General features: G+C 41.6%; 2 protein-coding genes across 5 annotated transcripts in view; one reads left to right on the top strand and one right to left on the bottom strand.

Annotated features, from left to right (window-relative positions):
* Nucleotides 1-9,271, top strand: part of zbtb46 (zinc finger and BTB domain containing 46) — a 63,302-nt gene extending 54,031 nt beyond the window's left edge. For all 3 annotated transcript variants that reach the window (XM_084365571.1, XM_084365569.1, XM_084365570.1), the window contains 2 exons: nt 3,296-3,471; nt 4,954-9,271. In XM_084365571.1, the coding sequence (XP_084221697.1) occupies nt 3,296-3,471; nt 4,954-5,394 (617 nt within the window). In that variant the 3' untranslated portion in view covers nt 5,395-9,271. The remainder of the gene's footprint in view (nt 1-3,295; nt 3,472-4,953) is intronic.
* Nucleotides 9,272-9,482: 211 nt separating this feature from the next.
* slc2a4rg (SLC2A4 regulator) overlaps nt 9,483-24,403 on the bottom strand; it is a 42,022-nt gene continuing 27,101 nt past the window's right edge. The window contains exons 5-9 of one of the 2 annotated variants that reach the window (XM_084366645.1): nt 21,658-21,758; nt 20,014-20,287; nt 18,814-18,954; nt 16,677-16,804; nt 9,483-15,646 (exon numbers count right to left, since the gene is read on the bottom strand). In XM_084366645.1, the coding sequence (XP_084222771.1) occupies nt 15,535-15,646; nt 16,677-16,804; nt 18,814-18,954; nt 20,014-20,287; nt 21,658-21,758 (756 nt within the window). In that variant the 3' untranslated portion in view covers nt 9,483-15,534. The remainder of the gene's footprint in view (nt 15,647-16,676; nt 16,805-18,813; nt 18,955-20,013; nt 20,288-21,657; nt 21,759-24,403) is intronic. The other variant, XM_084366646.1, reaches the window with a different exon arrangement.

Here is a 24,403-nt window from a genome sequence, read left to right on the forward strand (position 1 = left end):
ACCTCTGCTCCCAATGCCCCGCCAGCTTCACCCTCAAATCCAACGCCGACCGGCATGAAAAGACCATCCACTTCAAGAAGAAGCTGATGCAGTGCGTGTACTGTCTGAAACACTTTAGAGACCGCACGGACCTGCACAGGCACCTGTCCTCCGTACACTCCAAAGAGAGAGGGCACACCTGCCCTGCCTGTGCCAAGGCTTTTAGCACCCAGAAAAACCTGGCGACACATGTTAAAGTGTGCTGCCAGGTGGGGTCAGTGCCAGGGGCTCTACTGGGAGGCAGCACTGGAATGGAAATGTCTCAGGGCGGGGTTATAGATTCACTGTGGAGGCTCTCTCAGGAGATGAAAGTTGACAATCATAATCTCAGCATCAATGTGGAGAATTAAAACTGGATCTAGAGGCTGCAGGCTTATGTACACACACATTCATACCCATCAATTAGCAGCGTATCCTCACATGTGTTGTACGTTCATGCCAAAAATGCTCTGTGGTGTCGTTGCACTGAGAAGGGAAGAGTTCCCTTTTAAAATCAAATGTCTTTTGAGATGATTATAAACACCGAGGGACACTTCTTTGTTTTTCTTTTTTTTTTTTTTTTTACAACTTTTACAAATTTGATGTCATTCTATTATTTTTTAATGGGAGATTTAACACAAACTGACAGCTTAGATGTCAACGACGCACAACTGCTATGCAAAGCTGTTCTGTTTAAATAACTGACTGAAGTCATATGCAGTTTTTTAAAAGTATCTTTAGGTTCGTGTGTGCACTGATTGGACACACGAACAGGTGAATTACTTTCCGCTGCGGTGACGGGTGGAGAGACGGGTGGGCGTCTTTTACGCCTCCCAGACCTAAACCACTTGTCTGGCTCTCTGTCGCCAGCCAGTCACCGGTCTGACTAAACTCTTCTCTCCTTTTTAGGCAGAGAGATCTTTATCTTTGTGTCCACCCCTGCATTACGGGCACAAAGACACTTAGACCCAGTTCATATCTGCCTGGCGTCTCTGTGGCTCACAGCACACACAACCACACCACCTGCAGGAACTTTGTGGCATTGCAGCATGAGAGTAGACTTAAAACCCAAATCAGATTATTTCCCCTTTTTTTTCTTGATATAAAAAAAGCAGGAAACTTATTGGAATATATGAGCAAAGACTTTGGTTATTTTTAACTGGAGGAATAAAGAAAACCAAAGTAATTCCACCACACATCCACCTTCACTGGACAGGTAGAAGCTTGTCCTCAGTCCGACATGATTACCTAGAGTCAGTGCTGTCAGACCAGTGCAGATGGAGGGGATGCGCCCAAAAAGACAAAGCCAGCTAAAACAATAGCCTGTAGCAGCTCAGATGGGGGTTGGGTGGTGTCATTTTCTCTCTCTCTGTCCATCTCCTCTGTCCCAGATCTGTAAGTCTTCTAGTGGCTATAGCTGGACAGTAATTGGTCCTTCACGGCTCCGGCCCTTCTTAACCCCTGACCCTGCCTCTGAAGAGGAAGTGTGGGGACCGAGGGCCAGATGCCCTTTAAACCACATGAGCTCGGTGATGTCACTGCTACAGACAGAAAATGGTGCGGCTGTGAGTACGAGGTAGAAGAAAATGGGGGGGGATCGAGGCAAGACAAGTGGAGATGAATAAGGGAGATGGTGAGGGAGTTAGGTGGAGGGTGTTACAGAGCCGCAGGATATTGGAATCAGCATGAACACTGGCTTCGAAATCATCGCTAATGTAAATTCACACCAATTTCTGCCAAATTTTCAAACCCTGCAACTATAAAACCAAGATATTTTCTTGATACAGCCAACTAATAAAGATTTATTGTGTGCACCCATACTGTGAAACCCAAAGGGAAGACTCCACCTGTTTTTTTTTCCCTTTAATACTCCCAACATAAAGAGCTATAATTTCTATGTGCTCCATTAAATCAGAGCCGGTGTCTGTTGGGAATATGTCCCGCTGCTGTTCGTTATATGTGTACAACAGGGAAATGCCAAATTCCTTCTAAGACAAAATCCCATTTCTCAGGTAGCACACTCTGTCCTGGCAGCGGCTGCAACAGACTGGCAGGCTCAGAGAAGTCAGGAACTAATCAGGAACTCCGCAGAGCCAGCCATCCAGGAGAAATGGCAAATATTGTTTGGCTGTTTTTTGAGTTTAAATATGTGTTGCTGTAAATATTGAAAGATGTTGCGTTCTAGATTATGACTTTTTCTCATTGAACGAAAAACCCATGTACTGTACACAGATATGTACTTTTCTAAACAGAGTGACATTCTGCTTGTAGTTTTTATGCTGTAATTAAACTGTGATGGAACAAATGTGAAAACTTCTCTGCAGTTTTTAATCCTCTATCCGCCTCATATTCACACGATCGCAATGTTCCTCTGCTTGTCTTTGCACTTTATCTCGCCGCCTTATGAATAAGACGCTCAGATGTGTTGTGCAGTTGACGTTTTACTTGCATGTTTTTGTGCTGTCGAGTGTTTAATCAGAGCAGAAGTCAATATGCAGACGGAGGTAATTATACTGTATCACTTAAAGCTTCTAACCCTGAACCGTGTGTTTGACCCACCTCTCCTTTATGAGCAGTAGATGTGTACAGTAGTGTGTGTTGTTGTGCCTGTCTGCTCATAAACCCAGTCCCTGATCTCTCATGGTCGTGTACTGTATGCCTTGACTGTAGAGCTTCTTCTTGCACACACACACACACACACACACACACACACACACACACACACACACACACACACACACACACACAATCTGTTTACTTGGATGCCCTTCACCTGGCTTAACTACCATTTAAGTCTAGACCTTGAGATAATTGGCTTACCAGACCTCTACACAAGATGGGGACATGGCATTAGTTGTTTTTTTTTTATTTCTATTTTTTTTTTTCGCTGAAGCCTCCCTTTGTGTGTGTGATTTTATTTCCCAGCCTTCAGCCCTCTTGTCATTGTCTGTGTTTGTGTTTCCGTCTGTGTTTTTGCTGTCCATAGCGGAGACCTTCTAGAGCAACTAAGGCAGACTGACTGTTGTGTCGTGTTTATAGTATCTCTTTGCCTTTATTGCTTTAGTATGGAGGAAGAGCTGTTGCCAGGGCAACTGTAGCTTTGACTGGGATTGGGGTGGCCATGGGAATTGATGGTACACTTCTAGACCATGCCGCTAATTAAATGTAATAACTGAAAAGTGACGTCTCGGTTTATTTAAACGAGCTACATTCAACACTAATCTTGTTTTTTTCTCCTCCTTTTGTCTCCCCTCCCACCCTCCCTCTGTCTCTCCAGTGAATGACTTCACGGTGATCCGTAAAAAGTTCAAGTGCCCCTACTGCAGTTTCTCTGCTATGCACCAGTGCATCCTGAAGAGGCACATGCGCTCCCACACCGGCGAGAGGCCCTACCCCTGTGAAATCTGTGGCAAGAAGTTCACCAGAAGGGAGCACATGAAGCGGCACACGCTGGTGAGTGCAGCCATGGGACCACCAGTAGGGGGCAGTAAAACACAAAACAAACCAAAAATAGGTGAAATAAACCAAATGTGCTTAAAACCACTCTAATGGCCAGCACTGGTTGCAAAAAGACGTGTGATTGCAAGTAAGCTTATGAGAAAATGACCCATCTCACTTGATTTGTTACCTCACCAAACAGTTTCCTAATGAGTTTATGGTTGCAATTGCTAGTGTGAAGTCTTCTTCAACACAGCATGATGTTCGTTTCAGTAAATTATGGTCCAATTTAGAGAAAAATGACGATTAAGCAACGTATGCTTTAGGGCGTAGCTACCCTGACATAACCACGTCACCACATGTCCTCAGGTTCTTATGCTGCAATCCATTGCAAGTCGGAAGTCGATATGTCCGAGTCGGTATTCCCGACACAACGGTTACAACCTAGGATACCATATTACAGATCACGTGAGCCAAGACTTGATGTGCAATGCATGACTTTGATACAAGTTTCTTGCCACCAACCTAATGTTTACGTTCATCTGCCATCTTTCAGCTCGGCAAATCATGTACCAACATTTGATTCTCCGAGTCATCGCTCATGTGAATTTTCCCAGTCAGAGAAACGTTTTTACACCTAGTCTGCCCCAGTGCATCTGCTCAGGAAAAATGGACGCCTGCAGCAAACGGATGTTTTAATGATAAGTGTTTGAACTTCACAAGCAACTACAGCAGCTGATTTAACAGCTTAGCAGACTTAAAAAAAGACAGGAGGAGTAGCCTTGTGCTACATGCTCGCAAAGACTTCCATCAAGCATAAATCAACTGAATAGAAATGAAAATGGCACCTACAAAAGTCATTATTTTTCCAAGTTCTTAAGTGAAGTAATGGAAAGCAGAGATTGATCAGATTCATGGATGTATTGAGTAAAATCTGGACATAGCCCTGATAAAAGTTGCCCAGTGACACATTAACTACACGGGTATACAATTACCTGGATCTTCTGCACGGCTTCTGCATTTTAGGATCCAAGGAACACACGCACGAGAGATTTCCACCAGCTAACTTCTGATTTAGCCCTCCGCTGACTTCAACGGGGATAAAATATTTTAATCATGTGGCTCTTTTATACTTTCCAGATGTTATCTGGCTGATAATTCGAATTCTGTCAGCGAAACAAGTCATTACATAGAGGTTGACACCATTTAACAGACACTTCTTTCCCAGTGTAAGCTTATGTGAAAAGGTCTTTTTTTGGCCTGTGTTCAGCACCTGACAGATTTCAATCCTCGGCTTGGCCTGATCCAGTCAGGACCAAAGTGAAGCAGTGTGTATCCTCCTGAGCTCTACCCTCTCATCCAAATGTTGCTGCTTCTGACGACCATAATGTCAAACTCGAGGCTTCAAAACCAGTCGTCTGCAAACCAGTGGGTGATGTCATGTTGGGTCAACGCAACTTGAGCATCAACTAAAATGTTGAATTTCTGTGTTCGCAGGTCCACAGCAAAGACAAGAAGTATGTGTGTAAAGTGTGCAGCCGAGTCTTCATGTCAGCAGCCAGCGTTGGAATCAAACACGGCTCGCGGCGTCACGGCGTCTGCGCCGACTGCTCAGGCCGGGGCATGGCCGCGCTGCTGGACCACAACGGGGAGGCGGGAGGAGACATCTCTCCGGAGGAGGAGCTGTATCCCGGCGATCGCTTCCACGATGACCAGGCGGAGTGCGACGGCGACGGAGAGGGGGAGGAGGAGATGATGGTCGAAGGGGACGGGGAGATGATGGGAGAAGGGGAGGAGGAAGGGGGGAAGTGGAAGGACTCAGGGATGACCGCTGAGGCACACGGAGCACTGGACAATGAGAAGGAGGAGAGCGACTCCTCGGCACAGGAAGGGGAGCAGCAGAACGGGAGTGAGAGGGACTTCGCCTGGATCTCCTAGAATCTGTCCGGCTCCCGTTAGTGGCTCGTCGACCAATCTCTGAAGATCTCTTGCGATCTTTCGGGCAGAATCCTCTGCTCTCTTTACCCATTCGTCCCACCGTGGGCAGGCCTTCCTTTGAATGGAAACGCTATCGGGTGACGCGCGACAATGATGTAAACACACTCAAAACGCACACACACTCACACACACACACACACACACACACACACAGACACAGACACACTTAGGCTATTCTCAACCTTGACTGCCATAGTAGAAGAAGAGTGGTCAAGGGATGGCTCGAGTGCAAGGCTTTTTCTGCTTACCTCCTTTACTTCTGATGCAGTGTTTTTGTGTTTCTTTTTCTTGAGGGTTCAGGCCAGAGTCCAGTAGTTTTTTACTCTGTCACAACAGGAATCAACGAGGACGCTGCCAAGGACATGGCCAATGCTAGACTGCAACTTTGTATGTTTGCCATCACAATCACCATGGAAACCAAGGATCACTGACAGTGTAGGGAAATAGCCAGGAGGGTGGGGGGGCGGGTGTTTTGGTCCCACCTCGGCTGTAATGTTCCTGGGGGAAAGTGTCTCTCTGCGAGTGGAGGGAGAGTCTAAATCTATTGCAAAGCTACGTGTGTCGGAGGACCGGGGCAGCCCGATGGCACACTGTTGATGCAGAGTCCTACTGCCACAGACTTGCACTTTAATGACAACTGACTCCTATCAAAGCCCTGAACCCGTGGTTTACATTTTTGATCTGATCTTTACTTACCTAAACAACTCGGTGACCGCACCTACCTTTAAGGATATACTTTATGTCCTCCTGACTGTTATCACGATATAAAAAAATCACTGAATCTTCGTGCAGATTGCTGTTTATATAGCCTTTGCCTTTTCAGTGGGGTCCTTAATCTTTTCTCGGCTTAAGTTTACCACACGGTTTCTATCAATCCATTCCAACAAATTCTGGAGATTTGACTAATGTACATACGATTTCTTTTGGAGTTTAAAAGGAGAGTGAAGTGTGTGTGAGACAGAGAGAGATCGAAAGAGACTTTTGCAGTGCATTCAAGAGTTTTGACCGTCTTTATACAAAAAGTGGACACCATTTTCTGCGTCCTCCGTCTGGAAAATCGACACAAGCACACAAGGGATCCACGCGACCTTCACTATTAACTCTTTCCGTCTCTCTCGCTGTCTCTGGAGGTTGTGACGTTAGGACCTGAGAGCCCCGTCTCTCACACCTAAAGGAGGAGCTGCCTTTTGTTCGAAAACCTTCTCTTTTTTTTTTTTTTTTCTACTTCTGTTCACGTCCTGGTCAGTCATGTAATTCCAGTTTCTTCGAGTACAGAATATGCAGACTCTTTCCATGGTTTATCTTTCTTTTGGTGATATATTTTCTCTGGCTTCGTAAGGTTAAAAAGAAGAGGATCAAAATTGTGCTTGAAAATCCGAGTTTGATATTCGTAGAGAGTGTAATATTAATTTGTTTTGTTAAACAGCTATTTATTGAGAAACCTTGTTTGTGGATTCCTAATTTTTTGAGAAGTCATTCCCTCCTCTCGCTCTGTGTGCGTTGGGTAGAACAGGATGAGTGTTTGTATGCAAGAATGTTTGAGTGTCCAGTGTCGGAGAAAAAAAGTCTATATTGATTTCTTAAGATTATTTCCATGTTATTGACAATTCAAGTGAGGCAGATGACATGTCTTATTATTATGATTATCAGAACTATGATTACTGTTGTTGATGTTACTATTATTAATTATTATTAAGTGCTGGATGCTAAGCTTTATTGTGTGTTCTTTTTTTGATATTTTATATCTTGTATAAGAAAAAAAGCTTTTATACTTTGCCTTGTTGTGGACAGCAAGCCATGGGGCTTTTATCAACCTTTTATTGTGCCAGTTTACGCTTTTTCTGTCGTATTTGCTTTTTTACCAAGGGGAAAAACAACTTCACTGTCAAACTTCTCTGTTAGATATTGATTGAAAACATATATTCAGCACACGCTTTTGCATCACTAATGTACACTAATTGATTATATCGAACCAAAAACAATCTAGTACCTTGTATACATGAAGTGCTTTTGTTTCACAGTCCGTGTGTGCAGGTGCTTTTTGGATTTATTGTTGTGGTTAACAGTTTTGTTGTTGGGTTGTTTTTATTTTTTGAACCTGTCACTATTTGTCACAGTTTGAAAAAAAAAAAAAAAAGTGCACATGTCATGGTATTATTGTGAATATGAAGGGCTGTGTGAAAGGACCGGCTAGATTTTAGAAGACTGCATCTTAAAAACCAAGCTAGTTTCTACTGTCTCACGCCTTGCATGACACACAATCAAGACGAAACATGGCATGCAGACAAAAACCCAGAGAGTTGAGTCTACATGCTGTATTTCTATCCGCCGGTGTTTTACTGGCTCGACTCGAGTTCATTTACATAAAGGGAAAGCGAGCACTGCAGCAGTAACTCTGGGAAACATTTTGTTGCCAGTGCAGGTTGCACACATCAGGCCCTCTCTGCTACAGGTGCCGTGCACTCCCATTAACCCCCACTGAGAAAGACTCTCAGTGCAATGCGATTTGTGATGCTTTCTTCATGTCTGGCAAATGTCTTTATTTTGTTTGTATTATTTATTGTGTTTTTGTTTGACCCATTTATCAAATAGTTGTAATTTTTGGGGTGGAAAAAAAAAGAAGAAAGACAATGGGGTTTATTATGAATGTCAAAGGTGGGTATGGAAGGAACCCATGATCGGTGACAAATCTCTGTCCTGTGGTGCTCTTGTGGCCACTGAGAGACATCTGGATGTATGTGTGACTCCCCGGACCCTGCGCTCTTTTCACGACCTGTACTGTATGTCTTCTTCCTCATACTGGGTTGTACTTCAGGAAAACGTCTGCCATCAACCCCTCAATATGTGCCTCAATGACATTTCACCCGTGTGCTTGCGAGAGTGTTTGACGAATGCGTGTCTGTGTCGACGGATAGAGATACTAAAAAAAAAAAGCGACTGATCAGATTAGAGGTGCAGAAAATGTTGTTTGAGGGTAAAACTTCAAAGAGACAAATCATGATGGGCGACTATAGATTCTCCTTCCCACCGTGTGTTGATGACCTTCTGTGCCCTGATTTCGTGGTCTTAACTGCATGCCTGTGCTCATTTTGTCATACCAAAGCGACGTCTTCGGCATCTGCACACAACTGTCTCATTCCACACGATGCAAAACTGGAACTGTTTGCTCTATTGCAGATGAATATGGGTATTCTTAGACGTGTACAAATTGCAATCCTCATTTAGCCTGTATAGCTTGATTCACACGTGCAAATCATGAAGCCATAGATATGGGTATATCTATATTATACTATATTTCAAATTGGCGCTTTTTACTTTAGATTTTGTTCTTCTACTAAGAGTGATGTGTGTATACCTTCATATATATGAATTTATATTACTATTATATATTATTTATTTTCTCTCAAGTTTCAGAGGGTCTTTAATTTGTAAAAGGTCGCACTTGAAGCTTGAGGTTTGTTTATTTTCATTGGGAATATTGTTCAATATGATACTGACTTTATATTGATGATTATCATAAACCTGTGTTTGTAACAAAATGTGTTAAATAATCAAAAAAAAAACTGTCCTGTTTTTACACCTGTTTTGTTTCGGGCAGATTTAAGTGCTCTTGTGCAGATATTTTTTCGGTTGATAGTACTGATCACGAAACATTTTTACAGCCAACCATGAGCCTCCTGTTTTGATGTTGGGGCTGGCCCGCTGGCCGTCTGAGCCTCTTTCTAACTTCATGTTTAGTGGAAGAATTAGCTTGACTATTATTTGCAAAAACCAATCAGTCTCAATAAATTTTGAAATTGCTGCTGTAAAGAAGTGACCACGGTGTGCTGTGCCTTTTTTTTCCTTCTTATGTGCCGTCATAACCACCTGCTGTCCACAAGGGGGCAGAATAGACAAGTCAAAGAATGTAGAGACAAAGGAATAAATACTGTCTATTAATCAGACATCTCCTTCTTTGAACAATTTGTCATCTGCAGCCACATTTTCATAAAGATCCTATCAATATAAGGAATAATAAAGATAAAGAATCGGAGGCCAGACTTCTTCCATTCAGGTTTATTTTCTTTCCATCACATTACATCACATAGATCACATTATCAGCATCATACATGGTCATCCATCTTTTCAAGCACTAGTCATAGGCTTGACATTCACACAAATACTCCTTGAGTGCACCACTCCTCAGAAAGTGCTTCCTCCATGTGCGTGGGACTGCTGATGAAGACCAGAGGCCAAGCCCACACACTAGAGAAAATCTTGCCCTCCAGTGAAGACCCGAGGCTGACGTCACGTTTCCTTCAAAATGCTTTAAGCTGTGTGTGTGTGTGCGTGTGTGTGTCTGTGTGTGTGCGTGTGTCAGGCTGCAATGAGCATTTTTTACATTTAGAGGAAAACAAACTACATCAGCCTTGGGTTATCATTTACTGAAAGGGGAAATCTAACACATAAAACCCTTCAGTGTTATTTCTCCTAACAAAATAAAAGGAAAAAAAAGAGCGATGCTAGACATGCAAAACAACCTCAAACTCAACCAGACAATCAATCAATCAATCAATCAATCAATGAGAAAAAAAAAAAGCAAAAGTCAGTTTTCACACCAGCCAGTGTAAGGCTCGGTAAAAACACAACAGGAGAAAAAAAAAAAAGGTCATCAAATGAGAGATCCGACAGACGGAGGGTAAAAGCCTGGACAAACAAAAAGAGCACAGTAGAAGAAGCGGAGAATTGAGTGGAGCTGCCATTGCAATGCATTACATTACATTTGATTTGGAAGGAGATCTATTGGCTTTGCTGCTGCTGGTTTACACACAAATGAAAACTGACATTCAAGAAACGCAGCACATACACTTTGACATATGTGGAAAAATAAATGAAGGCTTTTTTTGATGCACATTTCAAGGGTTTTTAGTTTAGCTTAATATACTGGGTAAAGGCTTGGGTGGGACCACAGTAAAGCTGGATAGCACGAGAACAGGAAATCGAAAAGGACAAGGTGATCACTGTAGTGAGAAGGAAATGGGAAGGATATGTCTATTAGGACACAAGTGGAAGACACTAAAAAGCGTGCTGTCTGTTGGAATGTGCGGGGCAGGATAAAGATTCCCACAATGTTTAAACTTATCATCGTGACCAAAGGTCAAAGGTTATCCTGCCTAACAACAACTTAACGTCACAACAACAAACAACATCCACGAAAACCACACATATTCTGAAAAAATGACTATTTGGCAGGGAGAAAGACAAAAGACAACAGCAACAGTGCGAGCGAGAAAGCTCAGATGTCACCAAAAGCTCAAGTTAGTTCTTGTTCCATTATAAAGCGTCTCATTGCACAAAGTAAGATAGTAAAGCAATACTGCATGGTTGTGTTATTTGATATGATTTAGCAGTGTGGCGACAGCTGTATGTGGGTGTTAAAAGATTTGGATACCGAAATCAGGACGTGCTACAGGTTCACTACAGGCAGTACAAACTAGCCAGCAAATATAACAACAACAAAAAAAAGACTTTTGTAGGTTTTTACATTCAACATGTTTTGTTTTTCTCCCCTTTGCCTCTAAGCTACAAAATACATTGTATCTTTATGTGTTATGTTCACTATAGCTTCTCAATCGACTTTAAAAAAAAAAAAAATGAAAGAACATATTCCGAGCAACTATAATGTAAAAAAAAAAGTTTACTTTTCATATAACAAGATACAACAACAAAGAAAACGACAACAATATATGAAAAAAAAAGCCTCACGGTTCTCTTTATGTTGCATATGTACAAGAAAGCCCTGAAACTGCAAATCCATCCGCATCGTCACTGCGTGTCTTATGTCTGCAAATCACACCCATCAGCAGTCAACTTCAACCTCCATCTCCCATCTTTCTAGGTGACAGTTGTAGCTCGTGATCTAGTTCACCATGAAGTTCTCTGGTGCAAGATCTGTTCGAGAGAGCAACTTTGTACCCACAGTTCTTTCTGGCCTTAGCCGAGCTCTTGGGCCATGATCGTCACGGGCCAGTTTAGTGCAACTCGAGAAAAAGCTGGAATAGTAGCCGGCAAACGTTAGCTTAGCGCATGCTAACAGTCTGATTCACTGCCGGCAAGAGCATCGGCCCCCCCTAACCCTGCTGGTGGACAGCGCTTACACTGAGGATGGAGAGAGACCTGATGGGTTGCATTTGACACTCGATCAACGACCAAACTAAAAGTGGTATCCAGCACTAACAACAGTATCTACACAGTCACTACCTCAGCTCAGTAAAATGTAAATAAGCAGGAACTTGTTTTTATAGAAGTAAAGGAAGCACAAAGATGAAATTTATAGATAAAAAAGTGTGTGAGTATTGTGAGAAAAAACCTCAAGGCAATAAAAAACTGTAAAAGCATCCGTTATTAAGACCATAATGTGTAGCCACTGACTGAGACCGATGTTTTCCCATCACTGAGACAAGGCAGGTGCTGCTTTCAGCCCTTGGCAATCCTCCAAGTGACTGCCTAAGTACCACACTGTACTTTGCAGTACCACACTTCAAAAATGGCCACCACTACTATGTTTAGCACAATAAATCTGACACAGAGAGCAAGACATTAACTGTCAAGATCACTAACGAAGAATGGGGGACCACCAGAGTTACATAAACCCCTGTCCCTGACACCCCATTCATTCCATCCGGCAGTGACGACACCCCTCCCACCCCCTCGAAAAAAATCCTCACTTCAAAATGTGTGTATATAAAATACCCATGTATAAAAACATGTCTTTGCGCAGTGCAGCGTAGTGCAATTTCATTAGGTCAGTTTCCTTTTTTTTTATGTTCTTTTCATTGGCACTTTGTGAAGTTTCTGACCGGAGGAGGCCTGCAGAACGCTCTCAAGAGCTGAGAGAGAGAGACGGAGGCCTAGCTTATCTGGGATGTCTTAACAACTTACAGGCAGGATCATTCACTTTCAAAACAAAATGGTGGTTTGTAATGGGAACTGATTGAGATACTGACTTCTGTAATGACTATAATGTGTTTTTGCACACCAATTAACAGTCAAGCCTCCCAGCTTTCATTAAGAAGTGATAACTGGTCGCCTTCAACGTGGCATCAGCCGGCAGCAGACAGCACGAGTGACCCTGTGGCGGCAGAGGTCTGAATCATACTGTCTGCTCATACAGGAGAGGAAAGGCACTATGTGTGTGTGCTTGTGTGTGTGTGTGTGTGTGTGTGTGTTTATCATACGCTGCCATGGTGATCAGGTCAGGTCAGTGTCAGGAGCGCTTAGAGAGCAGAGGACACACAGCAGAATCTACATTCAAAAAACAGCTAAGAAACATACACGAGTGACTCTCTTCTAACGAAAACATCTACTGTCATGACTCTGCCTCTGAGAGCAGATCAGAAAAACGTTTTTTTTTTTGTTTGTTTTTGTTTTAATGTGGATATTTTCTTGATCCGAATCGAGGGTAGAGGGTGTCACATTTACAGATTGTGAAGCCTTTTGAGGCAACATTTGTGGTTTTGGGCAACATAATTAAATTAATTTGCCTAGTGTTTAGGGAAAGCAAGTTAACAACATATTACTTTATACTTTGAAAAAAAAAAAAAGGTTTAACTTTTCTAGGGAATCTCTGAATGCAGGAATCACTTTTACATGTTCCGACTAGTTTTGTCTTTATTGTCAACGATAAGACGTCATCACTAAGTTGTCACTCCATGTCATAAAGCCAATTACAAATACACTTCAGTCTGCAGGTGTACAGTTTTAAGCCCTATTCTCATAGGACTAGTATTACCAGGGGACCTTGTGTGATTTAGAAATAACCACCTCATGTTTGTGCTTCGTGTAGCGCATTCGCACAGGATAAGCACAGTCTGTACTTCACTCGTGTTTACAGACATTATCTCCTGGATATGATGTCAAGCCTCCATGTAACATTGTTTCAGAAGCGGAGCGTCTGTTCTTCAGCAGCCACATTATTGATATAGTTTACAGTTGATCTGCCCACTTTCTGCATGTGTTACAAGCATAAATATACATTTGTAGCTGATTTAGATCAAGGAACAGATGCTGTGGTTGCTCCTGACCTACTCCGTCTCTCACTTTTAAACATCAATACAGCCGATCTCACAGCACAGCTGTTGACTGCCGTTAAACATATTATTTGTCACGATCAAATTTCAGAATTTTCCAGTTGTCTGACAACAAAAAACAGCTGTCTTTAGTACATCCCCTAAGCACATATGCCAATTTGCACGAGAATATCATCACATGACCCCGTTGTCTGGCGAAATTTGACGACAAATTTGACAAATTTTTACTTTATACAAATTAAGGACATGGTAGATTCGCACTTGTTTAAGACCACAGACATCCTGAATGATTATTACAAATTACTAGCAGTCCACAGGTAATACCAGTCATGTCCAAATAAGGCTTTAGGTTGGTCTTTTTCAGGATCACTGAGTTGCAGGAGATTATCTTTTATTATCAGGTTACCACTGTCTTTGCATTTTTCTTTCCTTGTTGTAATTTTTGGAAAATTATTAGAAATATTAATAGTAACAAATTGGGCTTTAAAATCAATGGGTGCATTTCCTTGGTTCACTACTATTGCTGAAGAAGATTGTATTGGGTGCGTATTAAAAAGTTAAATTTCTACCCACTAAATGTAATAAATTGGGAAAGCAGACCTGGCATTCAGTATTACAGGCCAGCTCTAAAAACTAGCACTTTGGTAAAACACTTTTAAACAGCGCTGTTCAGAAGTGATTTGATTTGATTCTCACTTTCATTCTCAAACGTTAGACCAGAGGGAGAGATCATTCTAGACGCCTAAACACAACATCAACTAAAAACCTAGAAATGTAGGAAAAAGTGCTTGGTTCCTGTGAAGTTAGGTCTGATATCTACAAATGTTGTAATGCTGGTTAATGATAGTTATTCAAAAGACTAAAGATTGGGTTAATTCTTCACTTAAAACTGTCAGAAACTTTGAAAGGAAAACATTGGAAAACTGAGCCTTTCTGCCTCAACTCACCTTAATAACAATGACAACCACAAAGCAAGAAATTCTGCTGATTGCACAGTGCAACTGCTAGTTGCTTCAGCAAGTCATTGCTGAATATAAACTCTATATAAAGAAGAGATATCCACTCTCTCAGACGCTGTGGTTACAGTGATACTCTAAAAGACGACATATTTCTTCAAGGTGCATATTACTAAGGGTACTAAATATAGAAAAGAAGAGAGGGAAATACATTTCATATGTTGTGTACATCTCTCAAAAACATTTTGGAAAGTCAAGGGGAAACTTTTTGTACCACTTTGTGTGAGGGTTTGTGCATCTTTGCAAAAGTACAAGAAGTACAGCTGGTTGTGCTGAATTTGATTAATGAACAGGAAGTAGATACTGAACAATATGCATTTAAACATACAGTCGCTATCCAGTAAGGCTGCAGGGGACAGTGATGCTAGATTCAGGATTAAGTGAACAGGCTGTTTTTTTTTTTTTTTTGTTGCCTTTGGTAGGTTTGAACTCCCTTGAACAGTGACACGAAAAACGGATATGCTACAGAGGTCTTACCAAGCAAATCTGGTGTTAACCCTTGAACTTCCAAAAAGAGTCATGATCCACCCAATAAACAGTAGATTACATGATGATCCTATAATGAACAACAGGGTTTACCAAAAAGCTTATCTGTAGTCTTGAGTTGAGGCCTTGAAAAATGTAGAGTGAAAAACAAAAGATCAAATCAGAAGGTTCAGAATCCAATTCAAAATGTTTCGCTTTTCGTCATTCATCAAAGAAGTGAAAATGTTTCAGTCTTAGAAAAAAAGTCTTAAAACCTGCGCAAAGTTCTTTTTTCTTGCTGATTTTTTTTTTTTTTTTTTTTTGCTTGTTTTTACCCACCAGGTTTTTTTTTCACTTTGTACTTGGAAACGGAAAACAGAGAAGGCGATCCCCATGTTGGGCTGGAGGAAGCAGCACCGAGAGCTCCGGTGTGAAGAAATCTCCCCCGGTCTCCTTGGTGGACGAGTCCACCCAGCTGTCGCTCTGAGCTGAGGAAGAGCTCATCTCGCGGATGCGGGAAGGGCACTGGATTAGTCGGTGAATCTCTGACAGGCTTTTTTCCAGCGACAGGCTGTGCACCACATGTCTCTCTTCTCCATGCCGTACACCTTTCGGCACTTCTTTGCCTCCCCACGGGGTTTCCTTGGTAACAGCAGATGTGACAGCATAAGGACACGGACACAGACATCCAGACGCCCACACAGGCATAAAAACACACATACATGTGCAGTGCACTTGAAGGCATATATATAAATGTGCACATGTAGGGGCAGGGTCAGGCACACATATATCACACGTCTGTCCTTTGAAAGTCAAGATACATTTAATTTAACACAGGGAAGCCATCTTTGAATAGGTCAATGATTTAATGGAACTAAATTTGAATTGTTTCGTCATTTTTATGTGATCTGATATCATCGACCTAATATAATATGATTCAGCGATATGATTCAGCGCCATAACGAGCAACTCAAGAGTTTTGGCAGTGCAGTGTCCCATGAGTGGCTCATTCCTGCTATAAAAGGGCAGTTCTGTCAATTTTACACATTAAAGTGTGTTTACAAAGCGCAAGAAGTACTATTGCATCATAAAAATCATTTTGTGACACCAAAGGAAGTTGCATGTAATAATAATAAGTTGCTTCCAGTAGCTGAGTTGCATTGTGGGTAATGTAGGCATCATGATATGAAGAGCAGTCCACTGGTCTAACATTGCACTCCAACAGCAATGTTAAACTCATTATGGAAGGAAACTGTAAACACACATTAATGTGTAAAATGGGTGGAGTTACCCTTTAAACAAATTTTAACCTTTTGAAAGTCATGCCCTTATTTTAGATTCCATCAACAATTACTTTGACACGGTTGGAAATACAAAAACATTTGATTATTCGATGAAGCGACTGTTTCAGCCGTAGACCATTTACAATTCACTGCATGTTTCTAGATTACATTTGCACTCCAACTACCACCGCAGTCACAAAGTGATGCAGCTCATTTGAAACAACTGTGATATGGAGGACAAAGGAAGATAGAAGAATAAAGGATGATGAAATGTTTTTATCTTTAACCCATTGTTCCATAATTGTAAATCATTAGAGATAACTGAAGTAAAACTAGCAGAATCATTTAAACCTCCTGACTCACACAGTCACATGCACTCTGCTGCATACCTGGTTCCTGGTGTCGCTTTAGGGGCTGGTGTTATTAAAGCATGGTTCTTGTTAACAGTGGTGTGTGTGCTTGCTGCCGGCTGCCGCTTCTCGCCAATGCTAACTGTCCGGACATGAGTCACAGGCCCCTGCAAGAGTGGAAAGACATCATGAGTGCATTGTTCAGTTCAACACTGGTCCAGTTTAGCTTAGCTCTATTCTATAGGACGATGACAGATATACAGAAAGACACAACCATGATTCTGTCCCTGTCAGAACAAAGTGCAAAAAGTTACAGTAGTACAACCAAGGCGTGTGCAGATGCTTTTCCTCCTTTATCATACATTCTCTCATTGCTCCCGCACCCACCACCAAGCCGTTCTGTGGTGAGCAATGAATTTCTCATATAATACTCATCACAGTCGTTATGGCTCTGACCAACACAAGGGGCCAGCAGACAATACTCTGACCATTTCCTGACCTTGAAATTCATTTAGCCTGTTTGGTTGGTACTGTGGTGCCCAGTGTACGGTGCAGTGGTGTAAGAAGAGGCATAGACTAAAAGAGAGGGTTCATTCAAATGAGGCAGCACAAGGCGAGTTTTGGTATTTTGGTGGGAAATGTGACTTGGAAGATCTCTTGAGACTTTAAAGATGCCACACTGGCACATTTTTCAACAACCAAACGGTTAAATCAGTTTTAATCAATCAACTAGTTGATGTGTTGAAATTTGCATCAAAATCTAACATTTTATGTGGTTGAAGTGGGATTGTCTGTAAATCAGTCTGCATTCATTAAGTAATTAATGACTGATTCTTGTGGTATCTTGTTGCCTGGAGCTGCTTTATACTGATGAAAAGCTTCTCTTTCAGTTCACTTCATTACATTTCTTAATTAATCTGAAGGCAGCAAGACACATATGTTGATTAATCCCCATGCTCTCTGATCTATAGTCACCTTCCCCCATTCATTTTGCACTTTTCGCTGCTGTACATACATGAACAGAAATAGAAAGAAATATAGGTAGAGTAGAAGACGCCCACACAGTCTGTGCACCCTATACATACTGCTTTGCATTTGTTGTTACACGATTAAAACAGGACCTGAGGGGTTGACAGCACAGAGGCAGCCTGACGACAGTTGTGAACGAGTTTAGTATCAGTGTTGTTTGTCTGTTATCAATCTCAGTGCAGCTATAATCCTGTTCTTTAGGCAGATAAATCTCTATTGCCTTTGATCGACACGAGCCACAAATACATCTTGTGGAGCAGCGTTACTGTTACTGTGCAACTTCTGTAAGCTTCACATGACATCAGGCGACAGACAAAAGTTATCACACAGATGGCATCCAAGTAAGTTTTGAGTGTCATCCTGGACTATAATCTTAATTTTTACACATAGGCTGTTTTTACCACCTAAAAAACTATTCCAAGACCAGCATTGCTCACATTCAGATCACAATCAATTTGTATAAAATTCATCTGTACATGTTTTATCCACAACAGGGAAAGCTCACATTGCCTACATTTTCTTTTGTCCCTGGCTCCAGTGTTTGCCTGTCAGTTTTGGTATTGATTTTAAAGTCCTTTTATTGGTTTGTAAATCTTTAAACAGTTCTGTGCCTTGGGACTTCTGATGTGCTTTTAAGATACAATATGTGCCCCCTCGATCCCTCAGGTCCTCCGACTGTCTCCTGGCTGTCCCATGATCCAACGCTCTGATTCATGGCGCTGTCGCCGTCAGCCATTACGGCCGCAGCCTTTAAAAAAGCCTACCGGAGGCCCTGAGAATGTAGGAGAGTACATTTGAAAGCTTTGAGCTGTATTGTTGTCACAGTTTGTCTTTAATCCTAATGTTTTCCTTAATTTTTTATTACTATTTAATTCCATATATCTTACATAAATGGGAAACATTTTTTAATGTCGCACCTGGATGCACATTTGATTTTGTGTCCTTATCTTGATTATATGTTTCACATTTTTAATAGCTTCTTTGGATGAATGTTGCTACACAAAGAAAGCCTTAAGAGGATGGTTTAAAGATGCAGGGAGGGTGAAAAAATAGCTACAAAATGCTACTAAATGAAAGGCGATAAGTGGAAACAGCAGGAGAGTAGTTCAGATTAAGATAAAAAGGCGTGAGACAGAGCCTCACTCACCGGGACGCCTTTGAAAATGACAGGAGGGGACTGCCACGACACACTGATGCCATTCTCAGTCCCAATTCCAGGCCCGGTTCCATTACCACTGCCTAACCCAGCCAGCTCAGGACCCACTGGGATGCTCACTGGAGCAGTGGCCTGGAACATGGACAACCACCCCGTCATAGCAAGGAGAGGACAGAGAGGAGGAAGAGGAGGGGAAAGTGCAGATAGAAAAAGAGCAGGGGAGAATACAGAAAAATAAGATTATATAAGGAGTAGGAAAGGCATTTTTCTCCAAAACTTCATCTGAATTATGCCTTCATATCAACTCTCATCAAGCTACAACTGCCTACCACAAAAACTGTGTATTTTACATAAACACAAAATGTGAGCTGGCAGGCACTTGTAGAAAGAATCTTGCACACAGCAGTTTTTAAGAAAGCATAACGAACAGCAGAGAGATGAAGACTGAACTGAATAGAAGAGAAGGAGAAAAGTGCAATACCGAGACAACAGAACTTTGAGAAATTGTGATTGTAGTTTCACTGCATATGCATAATATTAGTCTATTTTTATGTGCATTTTGAGTTGTCATGGCAACTGAAGGTTCAATACTCCCTCGAACCACTGCCATGGACTGAATTCAATATTGAATATATTGAAAGATTTACACTTTGACCAAATGTGTTCTTCCAGCTGAAGAATTTTTCATTTTTACATACGAGGGTATATAAGTAAGTAAATTCAAGTACACATGAATTTGTAGAGTGAAAGGAAGAAAAAGAAGAAGGAGAAGAAAGGGGAAGAAGACAGAGGAGGGATGATGGGAAGAAGGAAGGAGGAGGCATTGATACCCAAAGTTGCTGCAAAGCAGTTCAAATTTAGTTCTGCAAGCAGGACTTTAAGCATAATTAAAACTCATAGCAGAAACTTTTTGACTTAAAAAATATTCAGACTTCATTCTTCATGTGACCTTATGTTAATACTTGCAAGAAAGTTTTTCTCCCTTTCTCTCCCTGATATACAGTACACTCCCACACTGATGTAGGAGTTAAGTAATTCAAACTGACGTCAGAGCTTTTCGCACTGCCTCTGCAGATTCCATATGATCTGAAATTCTGCAGCTCGCAAACAAACCGACTGCTCAGTGTTTTGTGTGTGCAGTCGTATCAATTTGTCAGAGATTAAATTTTGTAATGTGTGTGTGTGAAATACCTGGTAGGCGTGGTCAGTGCGGATGTGGCAGAGCGTGGAGGGAGCTGACTGACTGAGCAGTGTTGGGGCGTGGCTCTGCAAACCGTTCATACTGATGTGTTCAGAGTGAGGGACATCGGTGAGCGGCGGAGGGAAGACGGGCGGAGGACCGGCCGTGGTGGGGGAGGTGGGCGTGAGGCTGGACAAACCCTCTGTTAAGCTGTCCATGTTGACCTCGATCTCTGAGTAGTAAAAGTCTTCCTCTCCATCGCTGTAGTCCGAGTCGCTGTTTCGGCTGCAGGAGAAGAACAGTTAGATGCTCATCTGAAACTCTCTAAATTAGGGTTACCTCCATAATTTCAGGGTCAGCTTTGAAATGATTATGGGGCATCTCTATCAATATATATGACCACTTCTTTATGCCAGCAGTACACACTATACAGCTATACTCTGAGATTAAGTCCGTTTTTTCCTTCCATTTGGGTGCCAGAAAATGCTTTATGCCATCTATGTAAAATGATTCACTTCTCTATCGTCTGTTACCCATCATTTTGCATTTGTCTAAACCTGTGCTAGATGATGGATGAGTAGGCCTTTGATATGTAGCCATTTGGCTGGAAATTAGGTAGAAAACATATATATGTGTTAAAAAGCAAACCAAAAAAAAGAGAATAATGTGTATGAAAAGTAGCCTTTTGACTAATTCTGGCATTTTTACTTGTGTATAACCACATGTTTTATAAAAGAGTTTTTTAAATTCTACTAACGTACTACTGATAACCATAAATATAAGCACAGCTGTCAACAAAAAACAAGTTAGAAGAGGAAGGGAGGAAGAGGAAGTTGTTCCTCTTCCCAGCAGCAGGGGGCAGTAAAAGCCAGCGTGCTGCAGATGTCCTAAAACAAATGGCTGGTGATGAAATGACAACAAATGCGAGGACAGTTAGTGGGCCTCTTTCCTCAAAACCCTTACGACTTCAAACTAATGCTTTGACTAAAAGTAGGACTCTCTCTGTCTCACTGCTTCTAGTATGAAATAAACACTAAATTCTCATAAATACAATCCCATTCAATCCAAATGTATTCGCTGGTATGGACTGAGAAATGTTAATAGTTAATTTCTTTCTTAATTGGACAGGAGAAGCATGAGGCAAATGTTTAGAAGCAGTAATATAAGCGCTCAGGAAGTCAACTTTAAAGACAGGTTGTTGGACAGCATCCAAGCTTTGACAAGTCAGATGTGTGTCACTATTCTTGTCTGACCACATTAATTAAAGTAAAGTAAAGACTTTACAACTTCTACCCTGAAGCTGCAAAGAAGAGGATCTCTGAGGTGACATGACACAGTTAAGGTCTGTGCAGTGAAAATCAAAGCCTGCAGCTGTATAATAACAAACAGACATATGAGTGTCCACATTTACATAACAAATTCTGACATAAAAATATATGTATGGATATAAATAAAAAACAACCTTTAAGTGTTACAATGAAAATCATCATTGTGACTCATATACATCATAACATTGCCTGGTGACTGTGCATGTGTGTGTGGGTGTGTATGTTGTGGTTCAGCTAAGACAAAAACTGGCTGAGTGCATTACACCACCAAGCAGCATGTGAGACTTTTATTTAAAGACACACTCAGGTGTTTGACTTGCAACTCACCCCAGGTGGACGGTGCGGATGTGTCGCTGGATCCCTGAGGAGGTGCTGAGGACCTTTTCACAGTTCTTCCACAAGCACTTGAACATCACCTTCATGGAGTTCTGAAAGAGACAAAACCACCACCAGTCAGAAAACGGCTGATTTGTACAACCTGTAAGCGTCAATATCAACACAACAAAGAGAATTTGAGAGAATTAGTGTGATGGGATGATATAATCTCCGATGTCTGTGCTTTTATGCAAAAACATCTACCTTTGGTTTATCTATTTAATCCTTTATTTAACATCCTTTGGTTGTGAATCATTTTCTCAATGATGGAAAAACACCAGTTGTCAGCCATGGTAGTCACAGTGATGAAACTGAATGTAGTCTTCTCTTGGAAATAGAGATTTATATGCCCAATACATTGTCATGTTCCTCTGTGTGGATCTCATTGGCAGCCTCAATACAAAGGCCTTCGTGGGAGATCGAGTGCCACTCTACAAGGGGCCAAACACTACACCTCATTAGAGAGCTATTAGAGCACCGAGCCTATAAAAATAGAAACCCAATATGTGACAAGTTCAGACACATACAGAGTAAAAGAGAAGGAGAACGACAGATAAAGACAGGGACAATGAAACGGTGCCTCTCTGTCCACCTCACAGTACTTTCATGTCCACTCACAGATTGATGAGCTGCATAAATGCAATATTTTGATTCATCGTTACGGAAAGAGTTTGATATTATCTCACAAAATACTAAATATACATACACGTACACTTGTACTTCCCCATTGTACACCTGCAACACCCACGCTGACCTCTTTTTAACCTCTGAGCTTTTGTAAATAACTCTCCTATCTGATTCTTCATTAGACCCGCAGTAACTCTCCTTGGTTCATAAGCAGGCCATGAGGAGATGGATAGATGGAGTGGGTGTGTTTATTTCAATTCATTTTCTCTTTTCGCATATCAGGTGCTGGCAGCTGTCCCGTGAGCAGGCAGGGGCCTGCATCATCGCTAATGAAAGACAGTGGGTGTGTGCTCTCATTATCTTTCAACATCCCCTGAAGAAAAAAGGGCAAGAAAAGGGAGAGCCGGGAACACTGAGCAAGATAAGCGAGTGTGGAGAAGATTTTTATCAATGGCTATGTTGACTACCTGTGACTACTATTCCTCTGAAGTATTCCTTATTGACATTCATTCCCTTTAATTCAATTCGACAGCAACAAGCCATTAAACTGCTCAACGCATGTTCCCACCATACTGTTTAAGACAACCCTCTTAATAAAAATGACACGGCAAAGTCTTTAATCCCACAAACAATCACAAATCACTTAATTCCCTAAGCGTTTTTCTTGCATCTTAACACTGTTATAGTGAGACCGGTGATTGCCATGTTTAATAATCCTCTTAGCCCACGGCCTGCACAAACTCAAACAGCCTACAATCAAAGGGGCAGCTGCTCACAGAAGGTTTAGACCTCTGGGGTTGGCTTCAGCTATATACAACACAAAGCTAGCCAGCAGGTTAGCTCATACTTTAGCCCTCTTCCACACAGCTTGTGTGTCCATATTCCTCCCAGCATCATCACACTTAATTTCCTGTCTGCTTATCTATGGTATGGCATGGCTCTCTCGCAGCATCGTCCTTGCAGGCTTTCTGGTTTATATATTCGGCAGCTCAATAGACTTCACTGCTGCTCCACTCCAGGGAGGTTGAATTGCAAACTCCCACATATTGTACAGTATATGAGCTCTCCTCTGTCACTGTATGGCTGGAGGAAATATTGAGATTCATTTCTCCTCTCCTCCTTTACACCCACAGAGTCTGACTGTCCTCGTTTTTACGCATTCCCTTGAACCTTTTGTTACTTCCTGCTGCTCATCAGTCCCCTCTGCTTCATTCTTACTGAACCTTCCCACCTCTCTCCCTGAAAGACAGAAAATGGGATGCAAAGCTTCTTGACACTGAACACATTCTGACGTTCTGGACTGTTTCTATGGCAGAATAACAAGAAGAGGGAGAGAAGTGAAAGAGAGAACATAATCGATCATCCATACAAGCAGAAAATGACAGGCCTTATGTCAGAGGCTTTTAAACTGCATGGTGCTTACATTTTCTGAATGCTTCCAATGGGTTTTCAAAGGTCTCTCCCTGCTACTACTTTATAGAAATAACAAAAGCACATCAGTTGTTTCTCTACAAATGTGCCCATGAAGTATAACTCAGCATGTAATAATTTTAGGTATATGTTAGAAGTGGACTGGACAGCATCCGGGGCGGCTGTAATAACCACAAAACCACAGCTGTGTAGAAACTGTGCTGTCAACTTATTTTTTGGAGTTTAGTTTATTATCTTCATGACACGTTGTTTGTCTTATCAGATGTGTGTAAAATACAATCAGAATAATAAACAGATGTGTTTTCTGATCTGCTCCTTTAAAGTGCTGTGTCATCAAACCATAAACTCCTGCCTAAGCACATCTGCAGATATTTCACAATAAAAGCATTCCTGCTGTTCAGGAGTCATAATCAAGTCTTTAGCCGAAACAACATTGGATAAAACATAAAAGCAAAAACTAATGTGGCTTATTAAATCAAACAAAATCTAATAAAGCATAAAGATAAAAGTAGACAGCGTTCAGTTGGTTTAAATCTAGAGATGTCTGATTCTGCTTTTTTATGGTAGGGTTGGGCTCCCAGTCGCAAAAGGTAAAGAGATAAAAAATTAGGGCACGACTGATATATCGATATTATAGGCT

This window comes from Pagrus pagrus (genome assembly GCF_965226575.1).
Source record: "Pagrus pagrus genome assembly, chromosome: 11".
Classification (NCBI taxonomy): Eukaryota; Metazoa; Chordata; class Actinopteri; order Spariformes; family Sparidae; genus Pagrus; species Pagrus pagrus.